General features: G+C 46.5%; 1 protein-coding gene across 2 annotated transcripts; it reads left to right on the top strand.

Annotated features, from left to right (window-relative positions):
* The first annotated feature begins 9,971 nt into the window (after window positions 1-9,971).
* RPS15 (ribosomal protein S15) lies at window positions 9,972-15,551 on the top strand. 2 transcript variants are annotated; one of them, XM_077271185.1, is made up of 4 exons: window positions 9,972-10,041; window positions 10,794-10,879; window positions 11,514-11,748; window positions 15,401-15,551. In XM_077271185.1, exons 1-4 carry the CDS (start codon window positions 10,039-10,041, stop codon window positions 15,512-15,514), a joined length of 438 nt encoding a protein of 145 aa, XP_077127300.1. In that variant the 5' UTR covers window positions 9,972-10,038; the 3' UTR covers window positions 15,515-15,551. The 2 variants fall into 2 exon arrangements, with proteins under 2 accessions (XP_077127300.1, XP_077127307.1); XM_077271192.1 differs by having other exon boundaries at window positions 10,036-10,157.
* Window positions 15,552-17,097: the final 1,546 nt, after the last annotated feature.

A 17,097-nucleotide genomic window follows, 5' to 3' on the forward strand; every position in this document is an offset into this window, starting at 1 on the left:
AATGCCCCCTAACTGTATAGTACCACCCACACAGTATACTGACCCGTTAGTAGCCTTCAAACTGTTTGATGGCTCCAACACTGTAATCCCCACACTGTATGATGGCCCCATAGATAACCTCCATATAGTATAATGTGCCAGATAGTCCTCAATATAGCACAAGGCAGCACCCCCATAGGCAGACCCTGTAGTATAAGGCAGCACCCCCCATGGGCAGATCCGGTAGAATACGGCAGCACCCCCCAAAGGCAGATCCTGTAGAATAAGGCAGCACTCCCCCCATAGGCAGATCCTGTAGAATAAGGCAGCACTCCCCCATAGGCAGATCCTGTAGAATAAGGCAGCACTCCCCCCCCCATAGGCAGATCCTGTAGAATAAGGCAGCACTCCCCCCTATAGGCAGATCCTGTGTATAAGGCAGAACTCCCCCCCCATAGGCAGATACAGCAGAATAAGGCAGCACTCCCCCCTTATACTCAGATCCTGTATATAAGGCAGCACTCCCCCCCATAGGCAGATCCTGTGTATAAGGCAGCACTCCCCCCCTTATAGGCAGATCCTGTATATAAGGCAGCACTCCCCCCCTATAGGCAGATCCTGTATATAAGGCAGCACTCCCCCCCTATAGGCAGATACTGTAGAATAAGGCAGCACTCCCCCCATAGGCAGATCCTGTATATAAGGCAGCCCTCCCCCCCATAGGCAGATCCTGTGTATTAGGCAGCACTCCCCCCCCATAGGCAGATCCTGTATATAAGGCAGCACTCCCCCCCCTATAGGCAGATCCTGTGTATAAGGCAGCACTCCCCCCTATAGGCAGATCCTGTATATAAGGCAGCACTCCCCCCCCATAGGCAGATCCTGTGTATAAGGCAGCACTCCCCCCTATAGGCAGATCCTGTATATAAGGCAGCACTCCCCCCCTATAGGCAGCACTCCCCCCTATAGGCAGATCCTGTATATAAGGCAGCACTCCCCCCCTATAGGTAGATCCTGTGTATAAGGCAGCACTCCCCCCTATAGGCAGATCCTGTATATAAGGCAGCACTCCCCCCCCTATAGGTAGATCCTGTGTATAAGGCAGCACTCCCCCCTATAGGCAGATCCTGTATATAAGGCAGCACTCCCCCCCTATAGGCAGATCCTGTGTATAAGGCAGCACTCCCCCCCTATAGGCAGATCCTGTATATAAGGCAGCACTCCCCCCTATAGGCAGATCCTGTGTATAAGGCAGCACTCCCCCCCTACAGGCAGATCCTGTGTATAAGGCAGCACTCCCCCCTATAGGCAGATCCTGTATATAAGGCAGCACTCCCCCCTATAGGCAGATCCTGTATATAAGGCAGCACTCCCCCCTATAGGCAGATCCTGTGTATAAGGCAGCACTCCCCCCCTATAGGCAGATCCTGTATATAAGGCAGCACTCCCCCCTATAGGCAGATCGTGTGTATAAGGCAGCACTTCCCCCCCTACAGGCAGATCCTGTGTATAAGGCAGCACTCCCCCTATAGGCAGATACTGTAGAATAAGGCACCCCCCCAGGCAGATCAAGCAGCCCCCATATAAAACACAGTAAATAAATACTCACCTCTCTTCCTCTTTGTTCCAGCGGCGCTCCCTGCTCATCTGACAGCGGGCGCTGTGCGGTGACGTCATCGCGCCCGCTGTCAGACGGTGTGGGGGATGATGGGAGGAGCGCAGCGCAGCGCTCCTTCCCTCATCACTGCGGTGAGCTGTATTGGATAGATGCCGATACAGCTCACCGTGCAATGACGGGCAGGGGGCCCACTGCTGGCACCGGGCCCCCCCCCCGCCTGCTCAGGGGCCCCATAGCGGCAGAGCAGGGGATCGATTCTCCCTGCTCTGCCGCAGAATGTAACTGTATTGGCGCGCTGCGAGCGCCGATACAGTTACAGTAGCGTAGCTCCGGGTGGGCCCCCTCAGAGCGCGGGGCCCGGGGCGACCGCCCCCTCTGCCCCCCCGGTAGCTACGCTACTGCAATGAGCAAATCAGGGTCACAGACAGGAGAAATTTAGGCTGTACAGTACTGATGGTAACAGATCTAGCTACCCTCTTAATACGCTTAGGGCAAACAGAAATAGCATGAGCAGAATCACCACAGTAAAAACAGCCCATTCTGACGTCTGTATCCCCTCTGTTCTGCTCTAGTCAAAATCCTATCACATTGCATAGGCTCAGGACTCTGTTCAGAGGACACTGCCATATGGTGCACCACTTTGCACTCGCGCAGGCGCCGATCAATCTGAATGGCTAGAGACATAGATTCGCTCAAAGCAACCGGCGTGGGGAACCCCACCATAACATCTTTAAGGGCTTCAGAAAGACCCTTTCTGAAAATTGCTGCCAGAGCGTCTTCATTCCATTTAGTGAGCATAGACCATTTTCTAAATTTCTGGCAGTATAATTCTGCCGCTTCCTGACCCTGACACAGGGCCAACAAGGTTTTTTCCGCATGATCCACAGAGTTAGGTTCGTCATACAATAATCCGAGCGCTTGAAAAAATGCATCTACATTAAGCAATGCCGGATCCCCTGACTCAAGGGAGAATGCCAAGTCCTGAGGGTCACCACGCAGCAAAGAAATAACTATTTTAACTTGCTGAATGGGATCACCAGAGGAACGGGGTTTCAGAGCAAAAAACAATTTGCAGTTATTTTTAAAGTTCAAAAACTTGGATCTATCCCCATAAAACAAATCTGGAGTAGGAATTCTAGGCTCTAAAACCGGAGTCTGAACAACATAATCTTGGATACTCTGTACTCTTGCAGCAAGCTGATCCACACGAGAAAACAAACCCTGAACATCCATGCCTGCGCCCAAATCCTGAACCACCCAGAGATTAAGAGGAAGGAAAAAGACAAAACAGACTAAAGAAAAAAAAATGGCTCAGAACTCTTTTTCTTTTCCTTCTTTTGAGATGCATTCAACTCATTTTTGGCCAGTTGTACTGTTATGGACTGGTGATTTAGGAACGACATGCGACTAGCTCTGAGCAGGTGGTAACTATACGGACCGCAGTTCCTGATCTTAACACAACACTAGAAGTAGCCGTGGGATGTTCCTGTCACTCCCTGGACACCTCGTCACAGCCGGAGAACTAGCTACCCCTAAAGGTAGAAACAGGAAAGCTATCTTGCCTCAGAGAGAATCCCCAAAGGATAGACAGCCCCCCACAAATAATGACTGTGAGTGGAGAAGGAAATGATATACATAGAATGAAACAAGATTTAGCAAAGGAGGCCACTTCTAGCTAGATAGATAGTACAGGATAGAACACTGTGCGGTCAGTAATAAAAACTAGAAAAAATCCACCGCAGAGAAATGCAAAAATCTCCACACCTGACTAAAGGTGTGGAGGGCAAAATCTGCTGCCCAGAGCTTCCAGCTTAGCTGAATAGATCCATACTGATAAGCTGGACAAATGAGCAAAACATAGAATGTGCTGAACAATAAAGTCCACAACAAGAGGACTGCAAAAGGACAAGCAAGGACTTATCTTTGCTGAACAGGTCAGAGTGTCAGGGAAATCCAAAAGAGCCGTGACTCCAAGCAGGAACAATTGACAACTGGCATTGATTGAGGGATAAGGCCAGACTAAAATAGCCGAGCCAGAAAGACGATCAGTGGAAGCAGCTGCTGATGCTAAATCCAAGAAGCAGCCATACCACTCAAAACCACCGGAGGGAGCCCAAGAGCAGAACTCACAAAAGTGCTACTTACAACCACCGGAGGGAGCCCAAGAGCGGAATTCACAACACAGACCCTGTAATAAGGCAGCACCCCTATAGGCAGACCGTGTAATGAGGCAGCACCCCTATAGTAAGACCCTGTAATAAGGCAGCCCCCATAGTCAGACCCCGAAATAAGGCAGCACCCCCATAGTCTGACCCTTTAATAAGGCAGCACCCCCATAGTCAGACCCTGTAATAAGGCAGCACCCCTATAGGCAGACCCTGTAATAAGGCAGCCCCCATAGTCAGGCCCTGTAATAAGGCAGCACCCCTTTAGGCAGACTGTGTAATGAGGCAGCACCCCTATAGTCAGACCCTGTAAAGAGGCAGCACCCCCATAGTCAGACCCTGTAATGAGGCAGCACCCCTATAGTCAGACCCTGTAATGAGGCAGCACCCCCATAGCCAGACTCTGTAATGAGGATGCACTCCTATAGTCAGACCCTGTAATAAGGCAGCACCCCCATAGTCAGACCCTGTAATGAGGCAGCACCCCCATAGTCAGACCCTGTAATGAGGCAGCACCCCTATAGTCAGACCCTGTAATAAGGCAGCACCCCTATAGTCAGACCCTGTAATAAGGCAGCACCCATAGTCAGACCCTGTAATAAGGCAGCCCCCCCACAGGCAGACCCTGTAATAAGGCAGCAGATCCCCATTGGCAGACCCTGTAATAAGGCAGCCCCCATAGTCAGACCCTGTAATAAGGCAGCCCCCATAGTCAGACCCTGCAATAAGGCAGCACCCCATAGTCAGACCCTGTAATAAGGCAGCCCCTGTAATCAGGGCCGGCTCCAGGTTTTCATGGGCCCTGGGCGAAAGAGTCCCAGTGGGCCACTTTAACACATACCACAATTCATAATGCACCGATACGGCAGAGAAATATAGGTATAGTACAATGCAAAAGATTTCACTTAGTTCTTACATTACATGAGTGATATCTATTGTACATTCTACATTAGCTCAGAAACTGGACAGTATAGTCCTCTATACAGAATAATGAGCCCCATATATTTCTCCAAACAGAATAATGAGCCCCATATTATGCTCCATACAGAATAATGAGCCTCATATAATGCTCCATACAGTATAATGGGCACCACAGAGTGCTCCATACAGAATGAGCCGCATATATTGCTCCATATGGAATTGACCCCATATAATGCTCCATACAGTATAGTGAGCCACGTATAATTCTCCATACAGTATATGATGAGCCCCATCTATTGCTTCATATATAATGGGCCTCATATAATGGTCCATACAGTATACGGAGTCCCATATATTGCTCCATACAGAATGGGCCCCATATGATGCTCCATACAGAATGGGCCCCATATTATGCTCCTTACAGAATGGTCCCCATATAATACTCCTTACAGAATGGGTCCCATATAATGCTCCAAAAATAATTGGCCCCATAAGATGCTCCATGTATAATGGGCCCCATATAATGCTCCATATATAATTGGCCATATAAAATGCTCCATATATAATTAGTCCCATAAGATGCTTCATATATTATCGGCCCCATATACTGCTCCATATGTAATTGGCCCCATATACTGCTCCATATTGAATTGGCCCCATAAGATGCTCCACATTAAATTGGCTCCATATTAAATTGGCCCCATATAATGCTCCCTATAGAATTGGCTTCATAAGATGCTCCCTATATTATTGGCCCCATAAGATACTCCATATAGAATTAGCCCCATATAATGCTCCATATATGGGCCCCTTCTGATGGTCCCCATATATTGCTCCAAATATTAAAAAAAAAAATGAAATACTCACCTCTTGTTGCTTGACGCTGCTCTGCTCTGGACTCCTCACCATCGGCGTCTTCCTGCTCTCTGTGCTGCGAATGCTCAGGCAGAGGGCACGCACTGGTGACATCATCGCGCCCTCTGACCTAAACGTCACAGAGGATGGAAGACGCTGCAGCGCTGGAACCAGGAGAGGTAAGTATTGCAAGTGTCGGGGCCCGGAGCAGGCAGGGGGTCCACTCACGGGGGCCGGCACTATAGCACGCCAGTGTCCCCGAAGGTGAGTGGGCCCCCTGCCTGCTCAGGGCCCCAGCACTTGCCTGGGTGCTGACGCCGGCCCTGCCTGTAATAAGGCAGCAGCACCCATAAAAAATAAATACTCACCTCTCTTCTTCCTGGTTCCTGCGCTGCTCCTGCTGATCTCCTGACAGTGACGTAATCGCGCCTGCTGTCAGTCGACGACACCAAGAGGGGGATGATGGGAGAAGGAGCATAGCGCTCCTCCCATCAATGCGATCAGCTGTATCAGCTAAATGCTGTTACAGCTGATCTTCCGATGACAGTGGGGGGCCCACTGCTGGCAGCGGGCCCCCCCGCCTGCTCAGGGGCCCCATAGGGGCTGGGCAGCAGAGCAGGGAGATCGATTCTCCCTGCTCTGCCGCAGCATGTAACTGCAGCACGCGCCGATACAGTTGCAACATGTGTTTTGCAGCATTGCATTGTGGAATTTTGGAAGGGGGCATACTGATGTTCAGACGGACATTTTGTTTTTGGATTCAAACTTTGAAAATTATGTGCCCAGGGGATATCTGAACCCAAGCATAGGAGGAATTAGAATTGGTTTGCTTAATTTTGGTCTTTGTATCCTCAAATAGGCTATGGAAATTGGGCTGTGGCACATACACCGGGTTATCTTGCAGGTCTCTCTAATTTACTGTTGATTGGAGCAGAATAGTGTTACATCTTTTTTGACTGTACCTGTATGCCATGGCATTGACCATTGTGGGAGGCCTGTTTCCTTGTTCTCAATTGGTTAGGCACATTTGTGTTTGAAAATATAGTCTTTTCATCATAGCAGCACATCTCTGAAGGCCCTTTATGACCTTCTCTTTTCAGTTCCAGACCCATTTTTCTAGCTCCAGCCCTCCATTGGGCCTTTTTCTTGGGGCGTATTTGTTATCCCCTCTTTGTACTTTATGGACCCTAGGTGGCAAAGGTGCGTGTTAACCTTTTCATTCATTAAACCATGCAGCCCTTCGGGTGCTGGACGGATCTCTTTTTGCATTGACGTTCATTCTTAATATTGTTATTCATGTATCTTTATACAATTATTTATTCATTGTATACTCACCTGTCATGTCTAAATTATAATAATAAAAACAGCTGTTGCAACAAGAAGACATTTTTATTTTATTTTATATTTTTGGTTATAACATTAATCTGGTTTTTCTTTCCTCGTAGGTAGTGTATATTTGTCAAATAGGACACTGTTAAACAATAATAACATCTTTGAAAAAAAGAAAATAAAATATATATAGATTATCATCCTTTTTTGTTACCTTCTTGCTATTACTTTTGCATAATATCCTCGCATTTTTCTTGTATATTTTTTCATATTGTTTTTCTTTTTTTATCACCTCTTATTATTATAATGATTCCTCTTGTACCCCATTGTCGTCCGTGTGTGTGTGTGTGTGTGTGTGTGTGTGTGTGTGTGTGTGTGTGTGTGTGTGTGTGTGTGTGTGTGTGTGTGTGTGTGTGTGTGTGTGTGTGTGTGTGTGTGTGTGTGTGTATTGTGTCATTGTTTTTATATGTCCTATTTATGTTTTGTTTTACATTGGGTTTTCCGTTGGCAGCCCATCTATGGGTTGCGCTTTATCATGCCACTCCGTATGTCGCTATTATCCCTGGTGTTTTGGTTCTAGTACTTCATTTGAATCTCCCTCCACTTATAAGCTCCCGATGCGCCACGATGAATAATTCTGGCGCATGCGCATTGTGGACTACTGGCACAGACGTCTGCCTGGAGTGTTTGCCCTACTTGTGTCACTTCCGCTTCCGGCCTTTTCGCATACCTGTGTCCACAGATCGGATAACATTTGGAGGTATTTAAACTGTTTTTGTTCACTCACCTTTTACTTTCCCCTGATGATGCCGTCCGTGTAACGGCGACGCGCGTTGGGTCTTCACCCCACGTGGATTCCTGCCTTTTTTCTCCCCCGGTTGTAGCAATTCTTACCCGGCAGTTCTCATTTGGCTGGACATGTGGATCTTGATCCTTTTCATCCTTATTTGGCTGCGGTAACCTTCTCTGGCATTAGGCTCATTTATTTTTATATGCATCATTTTTGGCAGCAGGCTTATTTAGGCGTATGTGCTTTATTTACTTTTTATTCATTGTAGGCACATCGCTTTTGTTCTGGCATACAGGTGCATATTATACATGTTCTTGTGAGCTACATATTCCTTGGGTATCTGGAATATAATACATTATATTTGACTATCCACACTGTTCCACGCCTGCCGTGGGCACATACTTTAATTGCTCATTTATCCAACTCCGGGTGGTATTTGGTTCATCATCTGTGCATTTAAGCGGGGTCATTCTGTACAGTGCTCTATATATATATATATATATATATATATATATATATATATATATATATATATATATACTAGACTGTGGCCCGATTCTAACGCATCGGGTATTCTAGAATATGCATGTCCCCGTAGTATACGGACAATGATGATTCCAGAATTCGCGGCAGACTGTGCCCGTCGCTGATTGGTCGAGGCAACCTTTATGACATCATCGTCGCCATGGCAACCATTATGACATCTACGTCGATACTGTGCCCGTCGCTGATTGGTCGAGGCCTGGCGCATCGGGTATTCTAGAATATGCATGTCCCCGTAGTATATGGACAATGATGATTCCAGAATTCACGGCAGACTGTGCCCGTCGCTGATTGGTCGAGGCAACCTTTATGACATCATCGTCGCCATGCTGTGCCCGTAGCTGATTGGTCAATCAGAGACACGGGATTTCCAGGACAGACAGACAGACAGACAGTGCTTCTCATTAACCCCTTAACCCCCAAATCAGGTATTCTAGAATATGCATGTCCCCGTAGTATATGGACAATGATGATTCCAGAATTCGCGGCAGACTGTGCCCGTCGCTGATTGGTCGAGGCAACCTTTATGACATCATCGTCGCCATGGCAACCATTATGACATCTACGTCGATACTGTGCCCGTCGCTGATTGGTCGAGGCAACCTTTATGACATCATCGTCGCCATGGCAACCATTATGACAGCTACGTCGATACTGTGCCCGTCGCTGATTGGTCGAGGCCTGGCGGCAGACTGTGCCCATCGCTGATTGGTCGAGGCAACCTTTATGACATCATTGTCGCCATGCTGTGCCCGTCTCTGATTGGTCGAGGCCTGGCGGCCTCGACCAATCAGAGACGCGGGATTTCCAGGACAGACAGACAGACAGACGGAAAAACCCTTAGACAATTATATATATAGATATATTGTACGTTGTATTGTATGATGTAAGATATGCACTTTTTTGACCCTCGTCACTCAGGCAGGATCACCACAGGGGTGATGTAACTGTTTTTAGCTGTTTTTATATTTTGGAGTGTCAATAAAGTTTACCTTTTATATTTAATATTCATGGTGTGCATTGCTTCAGAGTGGTCCTTTTTGTGTTTTTCTTGGTAGTATGTTATGTTACCACTCTTTTGCACCCCGTAACCTATATTTGTGCTATAGTAGTGCGCCAGCTTCTTTCTTATGGATACAGTTGCAGTAGCGTAGCACCGGGTGGGCACCCGCACCCTCTGCCCCCCGGTAGCTACGCTACTGGCTTGGCTATGTGGTTTGAAGGAGAGATCAGTGTCAAGGATTACCCCGAGGCAGCGAGCTTGTGGGACTGGGGAGAGTGGGCAGCCATGTACTGTAATGGATAGGTTCGTTGGGGGGGGTCGCGTGAGATGGGGGAAAGACGATGAATTCTGTTTTGTCCATGATAAGTTTTAGAAATCTAGCAGAGAAGAAGGATGAAATAGTGGACAGACAATGAGGGATTCTGGTTAGTAGGGAGGTGATATCTGGTCCAGAGATGTAGATCCGTGTGTCATCAGCATAGAGGTGATACTGAAAGCCACGAGATTCTATGAGCTGTCCCAGGCCAAAGGTGTAAATGGAGAAGAGCAGGGGCATAAATGAGTGACTAGATGCTGCAATGATGAGGTTCTAACGTCCCCTGTGCCACACACTAACACCAGGCCGCGCCCTATTGGGAGGCTGGAAGATGCAGCATGGGAGAAGGACAAGCACTTCGCCCTTAGTTAACATGGCTGCCGTAAGCGCTCACATTTACGGAACAATACAGGAACAATACAAACCGGAAGTATCCGTCTAACGGAAGTGCGCCACCTCTCGCGATATCTGCGCGCACCCACGTGATTTCTTCCTTTTCCTCCCCAGCTCCAGGACAAGATGGTAGGTGCTTTTCTGTGTGTGATAGTAATCCGATGCCATCTGTGCTTGGTGGCGCTTTTTAGGGACTATGTCTCGTGTGTGACAGAAAGTCTTTTCATGTCCGGTCCGTGCGGCAGGTTATTATCGGCAGCGGGGATTGCTTGTTAGGCCTGGACCGTTGTAGAACCCCGGACTGGCGTGTACAACAAGTCCGTGCTCTCTCCGCTCAGAATGTCTCCTTGTGGGGCTGCTGCTCGTACATTAAGTTCATGCACAGGGGCACAGCATACAGGGGGGCTAGGTATATATATATATATATATACACACAGTGTATGGGGTATTTGGGCTCAGCATACAGGGGGCTAGGTATATATATATATCTCACACATATATACACAGTGTATGGGGTACTTAATAATATTTATTATATAAAGGGGGCTAGATATATATATACACAGTGTATGGGGTATTTGGGCTCAGCATACAGGGGGCCCAGTATATATATATATCTCACACATATATACACAGTGTATGGGGTACTTAATAATATTTATTATATAAAGGGGGCTAGATATATATAGGCACAGTGTATGGGAGTACTTGGGAACACAGTGCTGCAGTTTTCTCCTCCATTGCCCCTCTGCTTACTGTTGGGGTCTTCCAGTAGGTGAGGGACTAGCTCAGGACTGATGGGGACAGACGAGATCCTTGGCATGTCAGGGCATAAAAAGTGGTGGCCCATATTAATCCAATCTACCTACTGTGTGTTGCAGGCGGACGCTGAACAGAAGAAGAAAAGGACCTTCAGGAAGTTCACCTACAGAGGTGTGGACTTAGACCAGCTGCTTGATATGTCCTAGTAAGTAATGTTAATGACTTCTTGGCTATGATTTGTTTTCTAGAGTTAGGCTACGTTCACATTTGCGTTGTGCGCCGCAGCGCACAACGCAAACAAAAACGCGGCAAAACGCACGCTAAAACGCTGCGTTTTGCGCCGCATGCGTCCTTTTTGGCCTTAAGTTGGACGCAAAAAAAATGCAACTTGATGCGTTTCTTGCGTCCAACGCTTGCGGCCATGCGGCGCAAAACGCAGCACAACGCATGTCCATGCGCCCCCATGTTAAATATAGGGACGCATGCGGCGCCGCTGCGGCGCCCAACGCTGCGGCGCTGACCGCAAATGTGAACGTAGCCTTAGTGTGAATCGACTTGCAGCGCCCGCATTAGTACTCCATGGCTGGTAGACGGGGAGCACTGTGGACCACCTCCTGATGTCCGCAGCTCTGCTTTTGATTAGCTTCCCTGGTGTGATATCACATGTGCTTTCAAAGATGATATTGTGCCAGACCAGCTAATCAAAAGAGCTGCAGATTCCAGGAGGCATGAGGCAGTTTCTCACTGCTGGACTGGATCTTGCAAATTGATTCACACCCTCTCTACTATTGTCACATGGCTGCCTATTTGGGGCTAATGTTCTTCGTTTTCTTCCCCAGTGAGCAGATTATGCAGCTGTACTGTGCCCGTCAGCGCCGGCGTCTGAACCGGGGTCTGCGCCGTAAGCAGAACTCTCTGCTGAAACGTCTGCGTAAGGCTAAGAAGGAAGCACCTCCCATGGAGAAGCCCGAGGTCATCAAGACTCATCTGAGAGACATGATCATTTTACCAGAAATGGTAGGCAGCATGGTGGGAGTTTACAACGGCAAATCCTTCAACCAAGTTGAAATCAAGGTTAGTATTATAGGATACTGTGACTTCTCCTGCTTTCCTCTTTAGTATATCCATTTATATGAGAATGAAGTACACCCTCGGCATTCCTACCTGCCAGGCAATGGGAATGTTCGGTGTGTCATGTATTCTGTGGGTGGTTTTGTACTTGTAGACTGTTAACTTGCTTATCTACAGCTTGATAACCCACTCTTCCCAATTAAGGCTACTTTCACACTAGCGTCGGTACGGGGCCGTCGCCATGCGTCGGCCCGACGTACCGCCGCATGCTGTGAAATAAGAGCACAACGGGGGCAGCGGATCCAGTTTTTCAACGCATCCGCTGCCCCATTGTAATGTCCGGGGGGAGGGGGCGGAGTTCCGGCCGAGCATGCGCGGTCTGAAATGACGGACACGACGCACAAAAAACGTTACATGTAACTTTTTTTTGTGCCGACGGTCCACCAAAACACGACGCATCCGTCGCACGACGGATGAGACGTATGGGCCATACGTCGCAATGCGTCGCTAATGTAAGTCTATGGGGAAAAACCGCATCCTGCAGACAACTTTGCAGGATGCGTTTTTTCTCCTAAACGATGCATTGCGACGTATTCCAAACAACGCTAGTGTGAAAGTAGCCTAAGCTACTTTCTGCTTTTATCCCCCACCCATCTTCTTCCAAGCGTCATAACGCTTGTTCTGTTGCTATAGCAGCTTGAGTGCTTATTGTTTGGGGTACGAGTTGTATGTTAACTTTTACTAACGGTACTGGAAAATGGGAGAAAAAAATTCCAAAAGCATTGAAATTGGGGGTGAAAAAAAGCATTTCCGCAATGGGTGTTGGGGTTTTTGGTCCATGCAATATTAAACAATCAATTGTATTTTTGTGCACTGTTGCAGCAAAAAAGGAAAACTGCCGATCTGCTACTTTTTATAGGATACTTTTATAGTTGCTGTGACTAACTATTATGCAAATATTTTTCTCTTTATGGGGTGGAGGGGATAACTCAAACTTTTATTTCATATTAAATCTATACATTTATTTTTTTTTTCATAAGTGCCCTTAGGAGACTCCAGCATCAAAGTTCATTCACTTATACTATATATGACCAGCTCTGCCCTCACCTACTGTATCCTCACCCTTCTCTTGTAAACTGTGATCCCTCAGGGGCGCAGGGTCCTCTCTCCTCCTGTACCAGTCAGTGGCACATTTTGTTCACGATTATTGTGCTTGTTTTTATCTATACCCCTTTTCTCATATAAAGCACCATTTAATAAATGGTGCTATACTGATAAATATACTGTAACACTGCATTATATAGTGTAAATGACCTTTTCTTATGGAGCCCACTCAGTCTGGTCTTCATAGCAGGTCCAAGATTGAGGCGCCTGGCTGCAATAACAACCAATCAGTTTCCTGTGATCACATCACTGTAAGCCACTATCTGAGACTGACAGCAGTATTTAAGTAGTCAAATTACAGCAATGGCCACATGATCTGGCAGCTTTAGTTGCAGGCAAATGCCAGCCATGTGTTACAGCTGGTATCGGACAGCAAGGGCTGGTAACTCCACATCTACATATATGCATGTGTCCTCAAAGGGAACCTGTCAGACAGTGTCAGGTTCGTGCCATTATTCTGATTAAAATGATACCTTGGTTGATGAAATCCATCTTGTGGTTGTTTTTAATCTTTTTATTTTCAGTTAATGATATGCTCATGCTTCGGGGTGGTGCGTGTGCGGTGGGGGGGCTTTGGCTTCATGTGCTGCACTGCTTTATTCATCAGTATAGCTTCTGACAGGTTACTGATCCCTCAGTGACCTGCCCCCTATATTTTACATAACGAATATTATACGTATATTTAAAAATGTGTGTATGTATGCATGTGTATATTTATGTATGTCTTCAGCCTGATTGCATGTACAATGTGCATTTAATTTTTGTATTTGATGCTATAAATACATTCATTAAAAAAAAAATCTGGTGTTGTAGCAGCTATCGGCGATCTTGATAGAAAAAAAAATTGTCTCCTCCAAGATGGTGCCGCATGTGTAGTAGGAAGTATCTGATCGCTGGCTTTGCCACAGATTTTTTTTATTTTATTTAAAGCATCAAATAAAATAATTAAATGCACATTATACATACAATCCTACTGGTGCCTGCGTGCTGAACGTGTTTTTTTTTTTGTTTTGTTTTTTTTTTAATTTATAATATTCATTATGTAAAATAGGGTACAGGTCACTGAAGGATCATTGACTTGTCAGAAGCCATACTGATGAATAAAGCAGAGCACCACATGAAGATCTCCCCCACCCTCGCAACAGGCCGCCCCTGGAGCATGAGCATATCACTAACTCAAAACTGAAAATACAGATTAACAACCACAAGACGGATTTCATCAACCAAGGTATCATTGTAATCAGTATAATGGCACCGACCTGACACTGTGTGTAAGTTACTGACTACAGTCTTCCTGACCGGTTCCCTTTAAACTGGCAGAAAGCTGTATACATTATGGGACCAACCCTGTCTACTACCTGTTGTGGAAGAGAACAGTGCTGAATTATCCATTTTGAAGGGACCCTGTCAGCAGGATTGTGCACAGTAACCTACAGACAGTGCCAGGTCAGCGCCCTTATACTGAGTAAAATGGTACCTGGGTTGACGAAATCCGGCTTGCGGTTGTTTATTCTTTATTTGTAGTTTTCAGTTAATGATCTGCCCGTTCCCCAGGGTGGTCTGTGGGGGGCTTTATGTGGTTCTCTGCTTTACATATTCATCTATATGGCTTCTGACAGGCCACTGATCCCTCAGTGAACATAATGTGTTTAAAAAAAAAAAAATTAGCATTCAGCAGGCAGGTGTCCATGCCTGTGTGTAGAATAATCGCTTCTGTAATGTGCATTGAATTTTATTTAGTGATATACATTTATTCTGAAAAGAGAAATCCTCACTAAATGGAATAATTTAATGCATGTTATACATGTGAGCACATTACAGTGCAGGAGCCAGCCTGCTAATTTGTTTTTTTTTCTCAATACATATACAGTATGTGGAAGGTCAGTGAGGGATCAGTGACCCGTCATAAGCCATAAAGATGAATATATAAGTAGAGCACCACATGACGACCCCCATTCCCCACTACAGGCTGCCCCCAAGCACAAGAATCTCGTTAACTGAAAACTAAGAAAAAAAAAAAAATTAAACAACCACAAGACTGATGCCTCTGTAACCCTTCATTTACAGATAGGGAGGTTCTTATCCTGGTAGGTGGGATCTCACACAATTACTTATGCCCAAAATCACTCTTGGTTTAGTAAATCTTTATATAAATGTTGCAAAACCTCATGAATAAGCTTGTTACTTGTACTCTGTCCTGTAAAGGCAGTTTATTCACTGACTGGCAGAATGAGAATTAAATTGCTCCGTAACTGACTATGCGGCTAAAAATCTGCAAAGGGCCTTTTTGTGTATACTGTTTACATTTACTGATTACAAATAGGCGTTCGGTGTAGTGTGTTTGTTTTTTTGTTTTTATCACTTTACTGTGTTAATTAGCGAGCACAGAGATGCGTGTGCCATGTTTAAATTTAATTGCAGGAAGCTATATGTAGAGATGCAGCGGACAGTGAATTGTAATCTTACTTCATTCCTATGTTTTGTTTTTCAGCCTGAGATGATTGGCCATTACCTGGGTGAATTTTCCATCACATACAAGCCTGTAAAACACGGCAGACCTGGTATTGGTGCCACTCACTCCTCCAGGTTCATTCCACTGAAGTAACCGGCTGATGTTGTAAATAAAAGTGGATTTTCCAGTCTCCTGTCTTTGTCTACATATGTGGTGCAGCGAGCTAGTAACTGCACTAAACCGTTCGTGTATGATCATGATCATGTCCAATGTATATATGAATTGCTTATTTGGGATCCTCCTTAATCCTTCGCAGTAATAGCGTGTGTACTGCTGGTATGTTTCAAACAATAAATACATTTAATATGGGTGCTATGGATTATACTCTGTAATATTGGCCAGCTTCATCACAAAAGATCCCTGTAGATGGACCTTTGAAAGTGTTGTCCAATAGTGATGAGCGAATATACGTGTTACTCAAGATTTCCTGAGCACGCTCGGGTGTCCTCCAAGTATTTGTAAGTGCTTGGAGATTTAGTTTTCTTTGCAGCAGCTGAATGATTTACATCTGTTAGCCAGCTTGATTACATGTGGGGATTCCCTAGCAACCAGGCAACCACCACATGTACTTATGCTGGCTAGTAGCTGTAAATCATTCAGCTGCGGCGATGAAAGCTAAATCTCCGAGCACTTACAAATATACAAATTACTTGCAGATGTTTTCTTTAGTGAGATTTGAGTAGAGCGCTGGAAGGTGATGGTTATAACTAGAGATGAGCAAATTTGATCGGGTCAGGGCTTATTTGGCAAGCTATAGCGCTTACCCAATAAGCTACTGAGGGAACCCAGTTGATCAGTCCGGCGCCACAGCTGCATGTGGAGTGGCTGTGTAAGGGTACCGTCACACTCTGCAACTTTCCAACGATCACAACCAGCGATACGACCTGGCCGTGATCATCGGAAAGTCCTTGTGTGGTCGCTGGAGAGCTGTCACACAGACAGCTCTCCAGCGACCAACGATGCCGAAGTCCCCGGGTAACCAGAGTAAACATCGGGTTACTAAGCGCAGGGCTGCGCTTAGTAACCCGATGTTTACCCTGGTTACCATTGTAAATGTAAAAAAAAAAACACACTTACATTCCGGTGCCTGTCACGTCCCCGGGCGTCCGCTTCCCTGCACTCCTCCTGCATCCTGTGTAAGCGCGACTGTAAAGCAGAGCGGTGATGTCACCGCTGTTCTCTGATGCACGGCCGGCCAGCGCTGACACAGGATGCAGGAGGAGTGCAGGGAAGCGGACGCCCGGGGACGTGACAGGCACCGGAATGTAAGTATGTACTGTTTTTTGGGTTTTTTTTTTTTTACATTTACAATAGTAACCAGGGTAAACATCGGGTTACTAAGCGCGGCCCTGCGCTTAGTAACCCGATATTTACCCTGGTTACCAGTGAAGACATCGCATCGGCGTCACACACACCGATCCAGCGATGTCAGCGGGTGATCCAGCGAAATAAAGTTTCAAACGATCTGCTACGACGTACGATTCTCAGCGGGGTCCCTGATCGCAGTAGCGTGTGGGACACAGCGAGATCGTAACTATATCGCTGGAACGTCACGGATAGCGACCAAAGTGCCACTGTGAGACGGTACCCTTACAGTCACACCACATGCATGGAGAGCCTGTATGTGTGGCGACACATGCAGCTGCGGAGCCGAACAGCTGATGAGCCGGAGCGAT

This window comes from Ranitomeya variabilis, chromosome 1, assembly GCF_051348905.1.
Source record: "Ranitomeya variabilis isolate aRanVar5 chromosome 1, aRanVar5.hap1, whole genome shotgun sequence".
In the NCBI taxonomy this organism is placed as follows: domain Eukaryota; kingdom Metazoa; phylum Chordata; class Amphibia; order Anura; family Dendrobatidae; genus Ranitomeya; species Ranitomeya variabilis.

Coding starts and splice junctions, on each gene's coding strand:
- RPS15 (XM_077271185.1), top strand. Junction 10,880..11,513: donor CAGCTGCTTGATATGTCCTA/GTAAGTAATGTT, acceptor TTTCTTCCCCAG/TGAGCAGATTATGCAGCTGT. Junction 11,749..15,400: donor TCAACCAAGTTGAAATCAAG/GTTAGTATTATA, acceptor TTTGTTTTTCAG/CCTGAGATGATTGGCCATTA.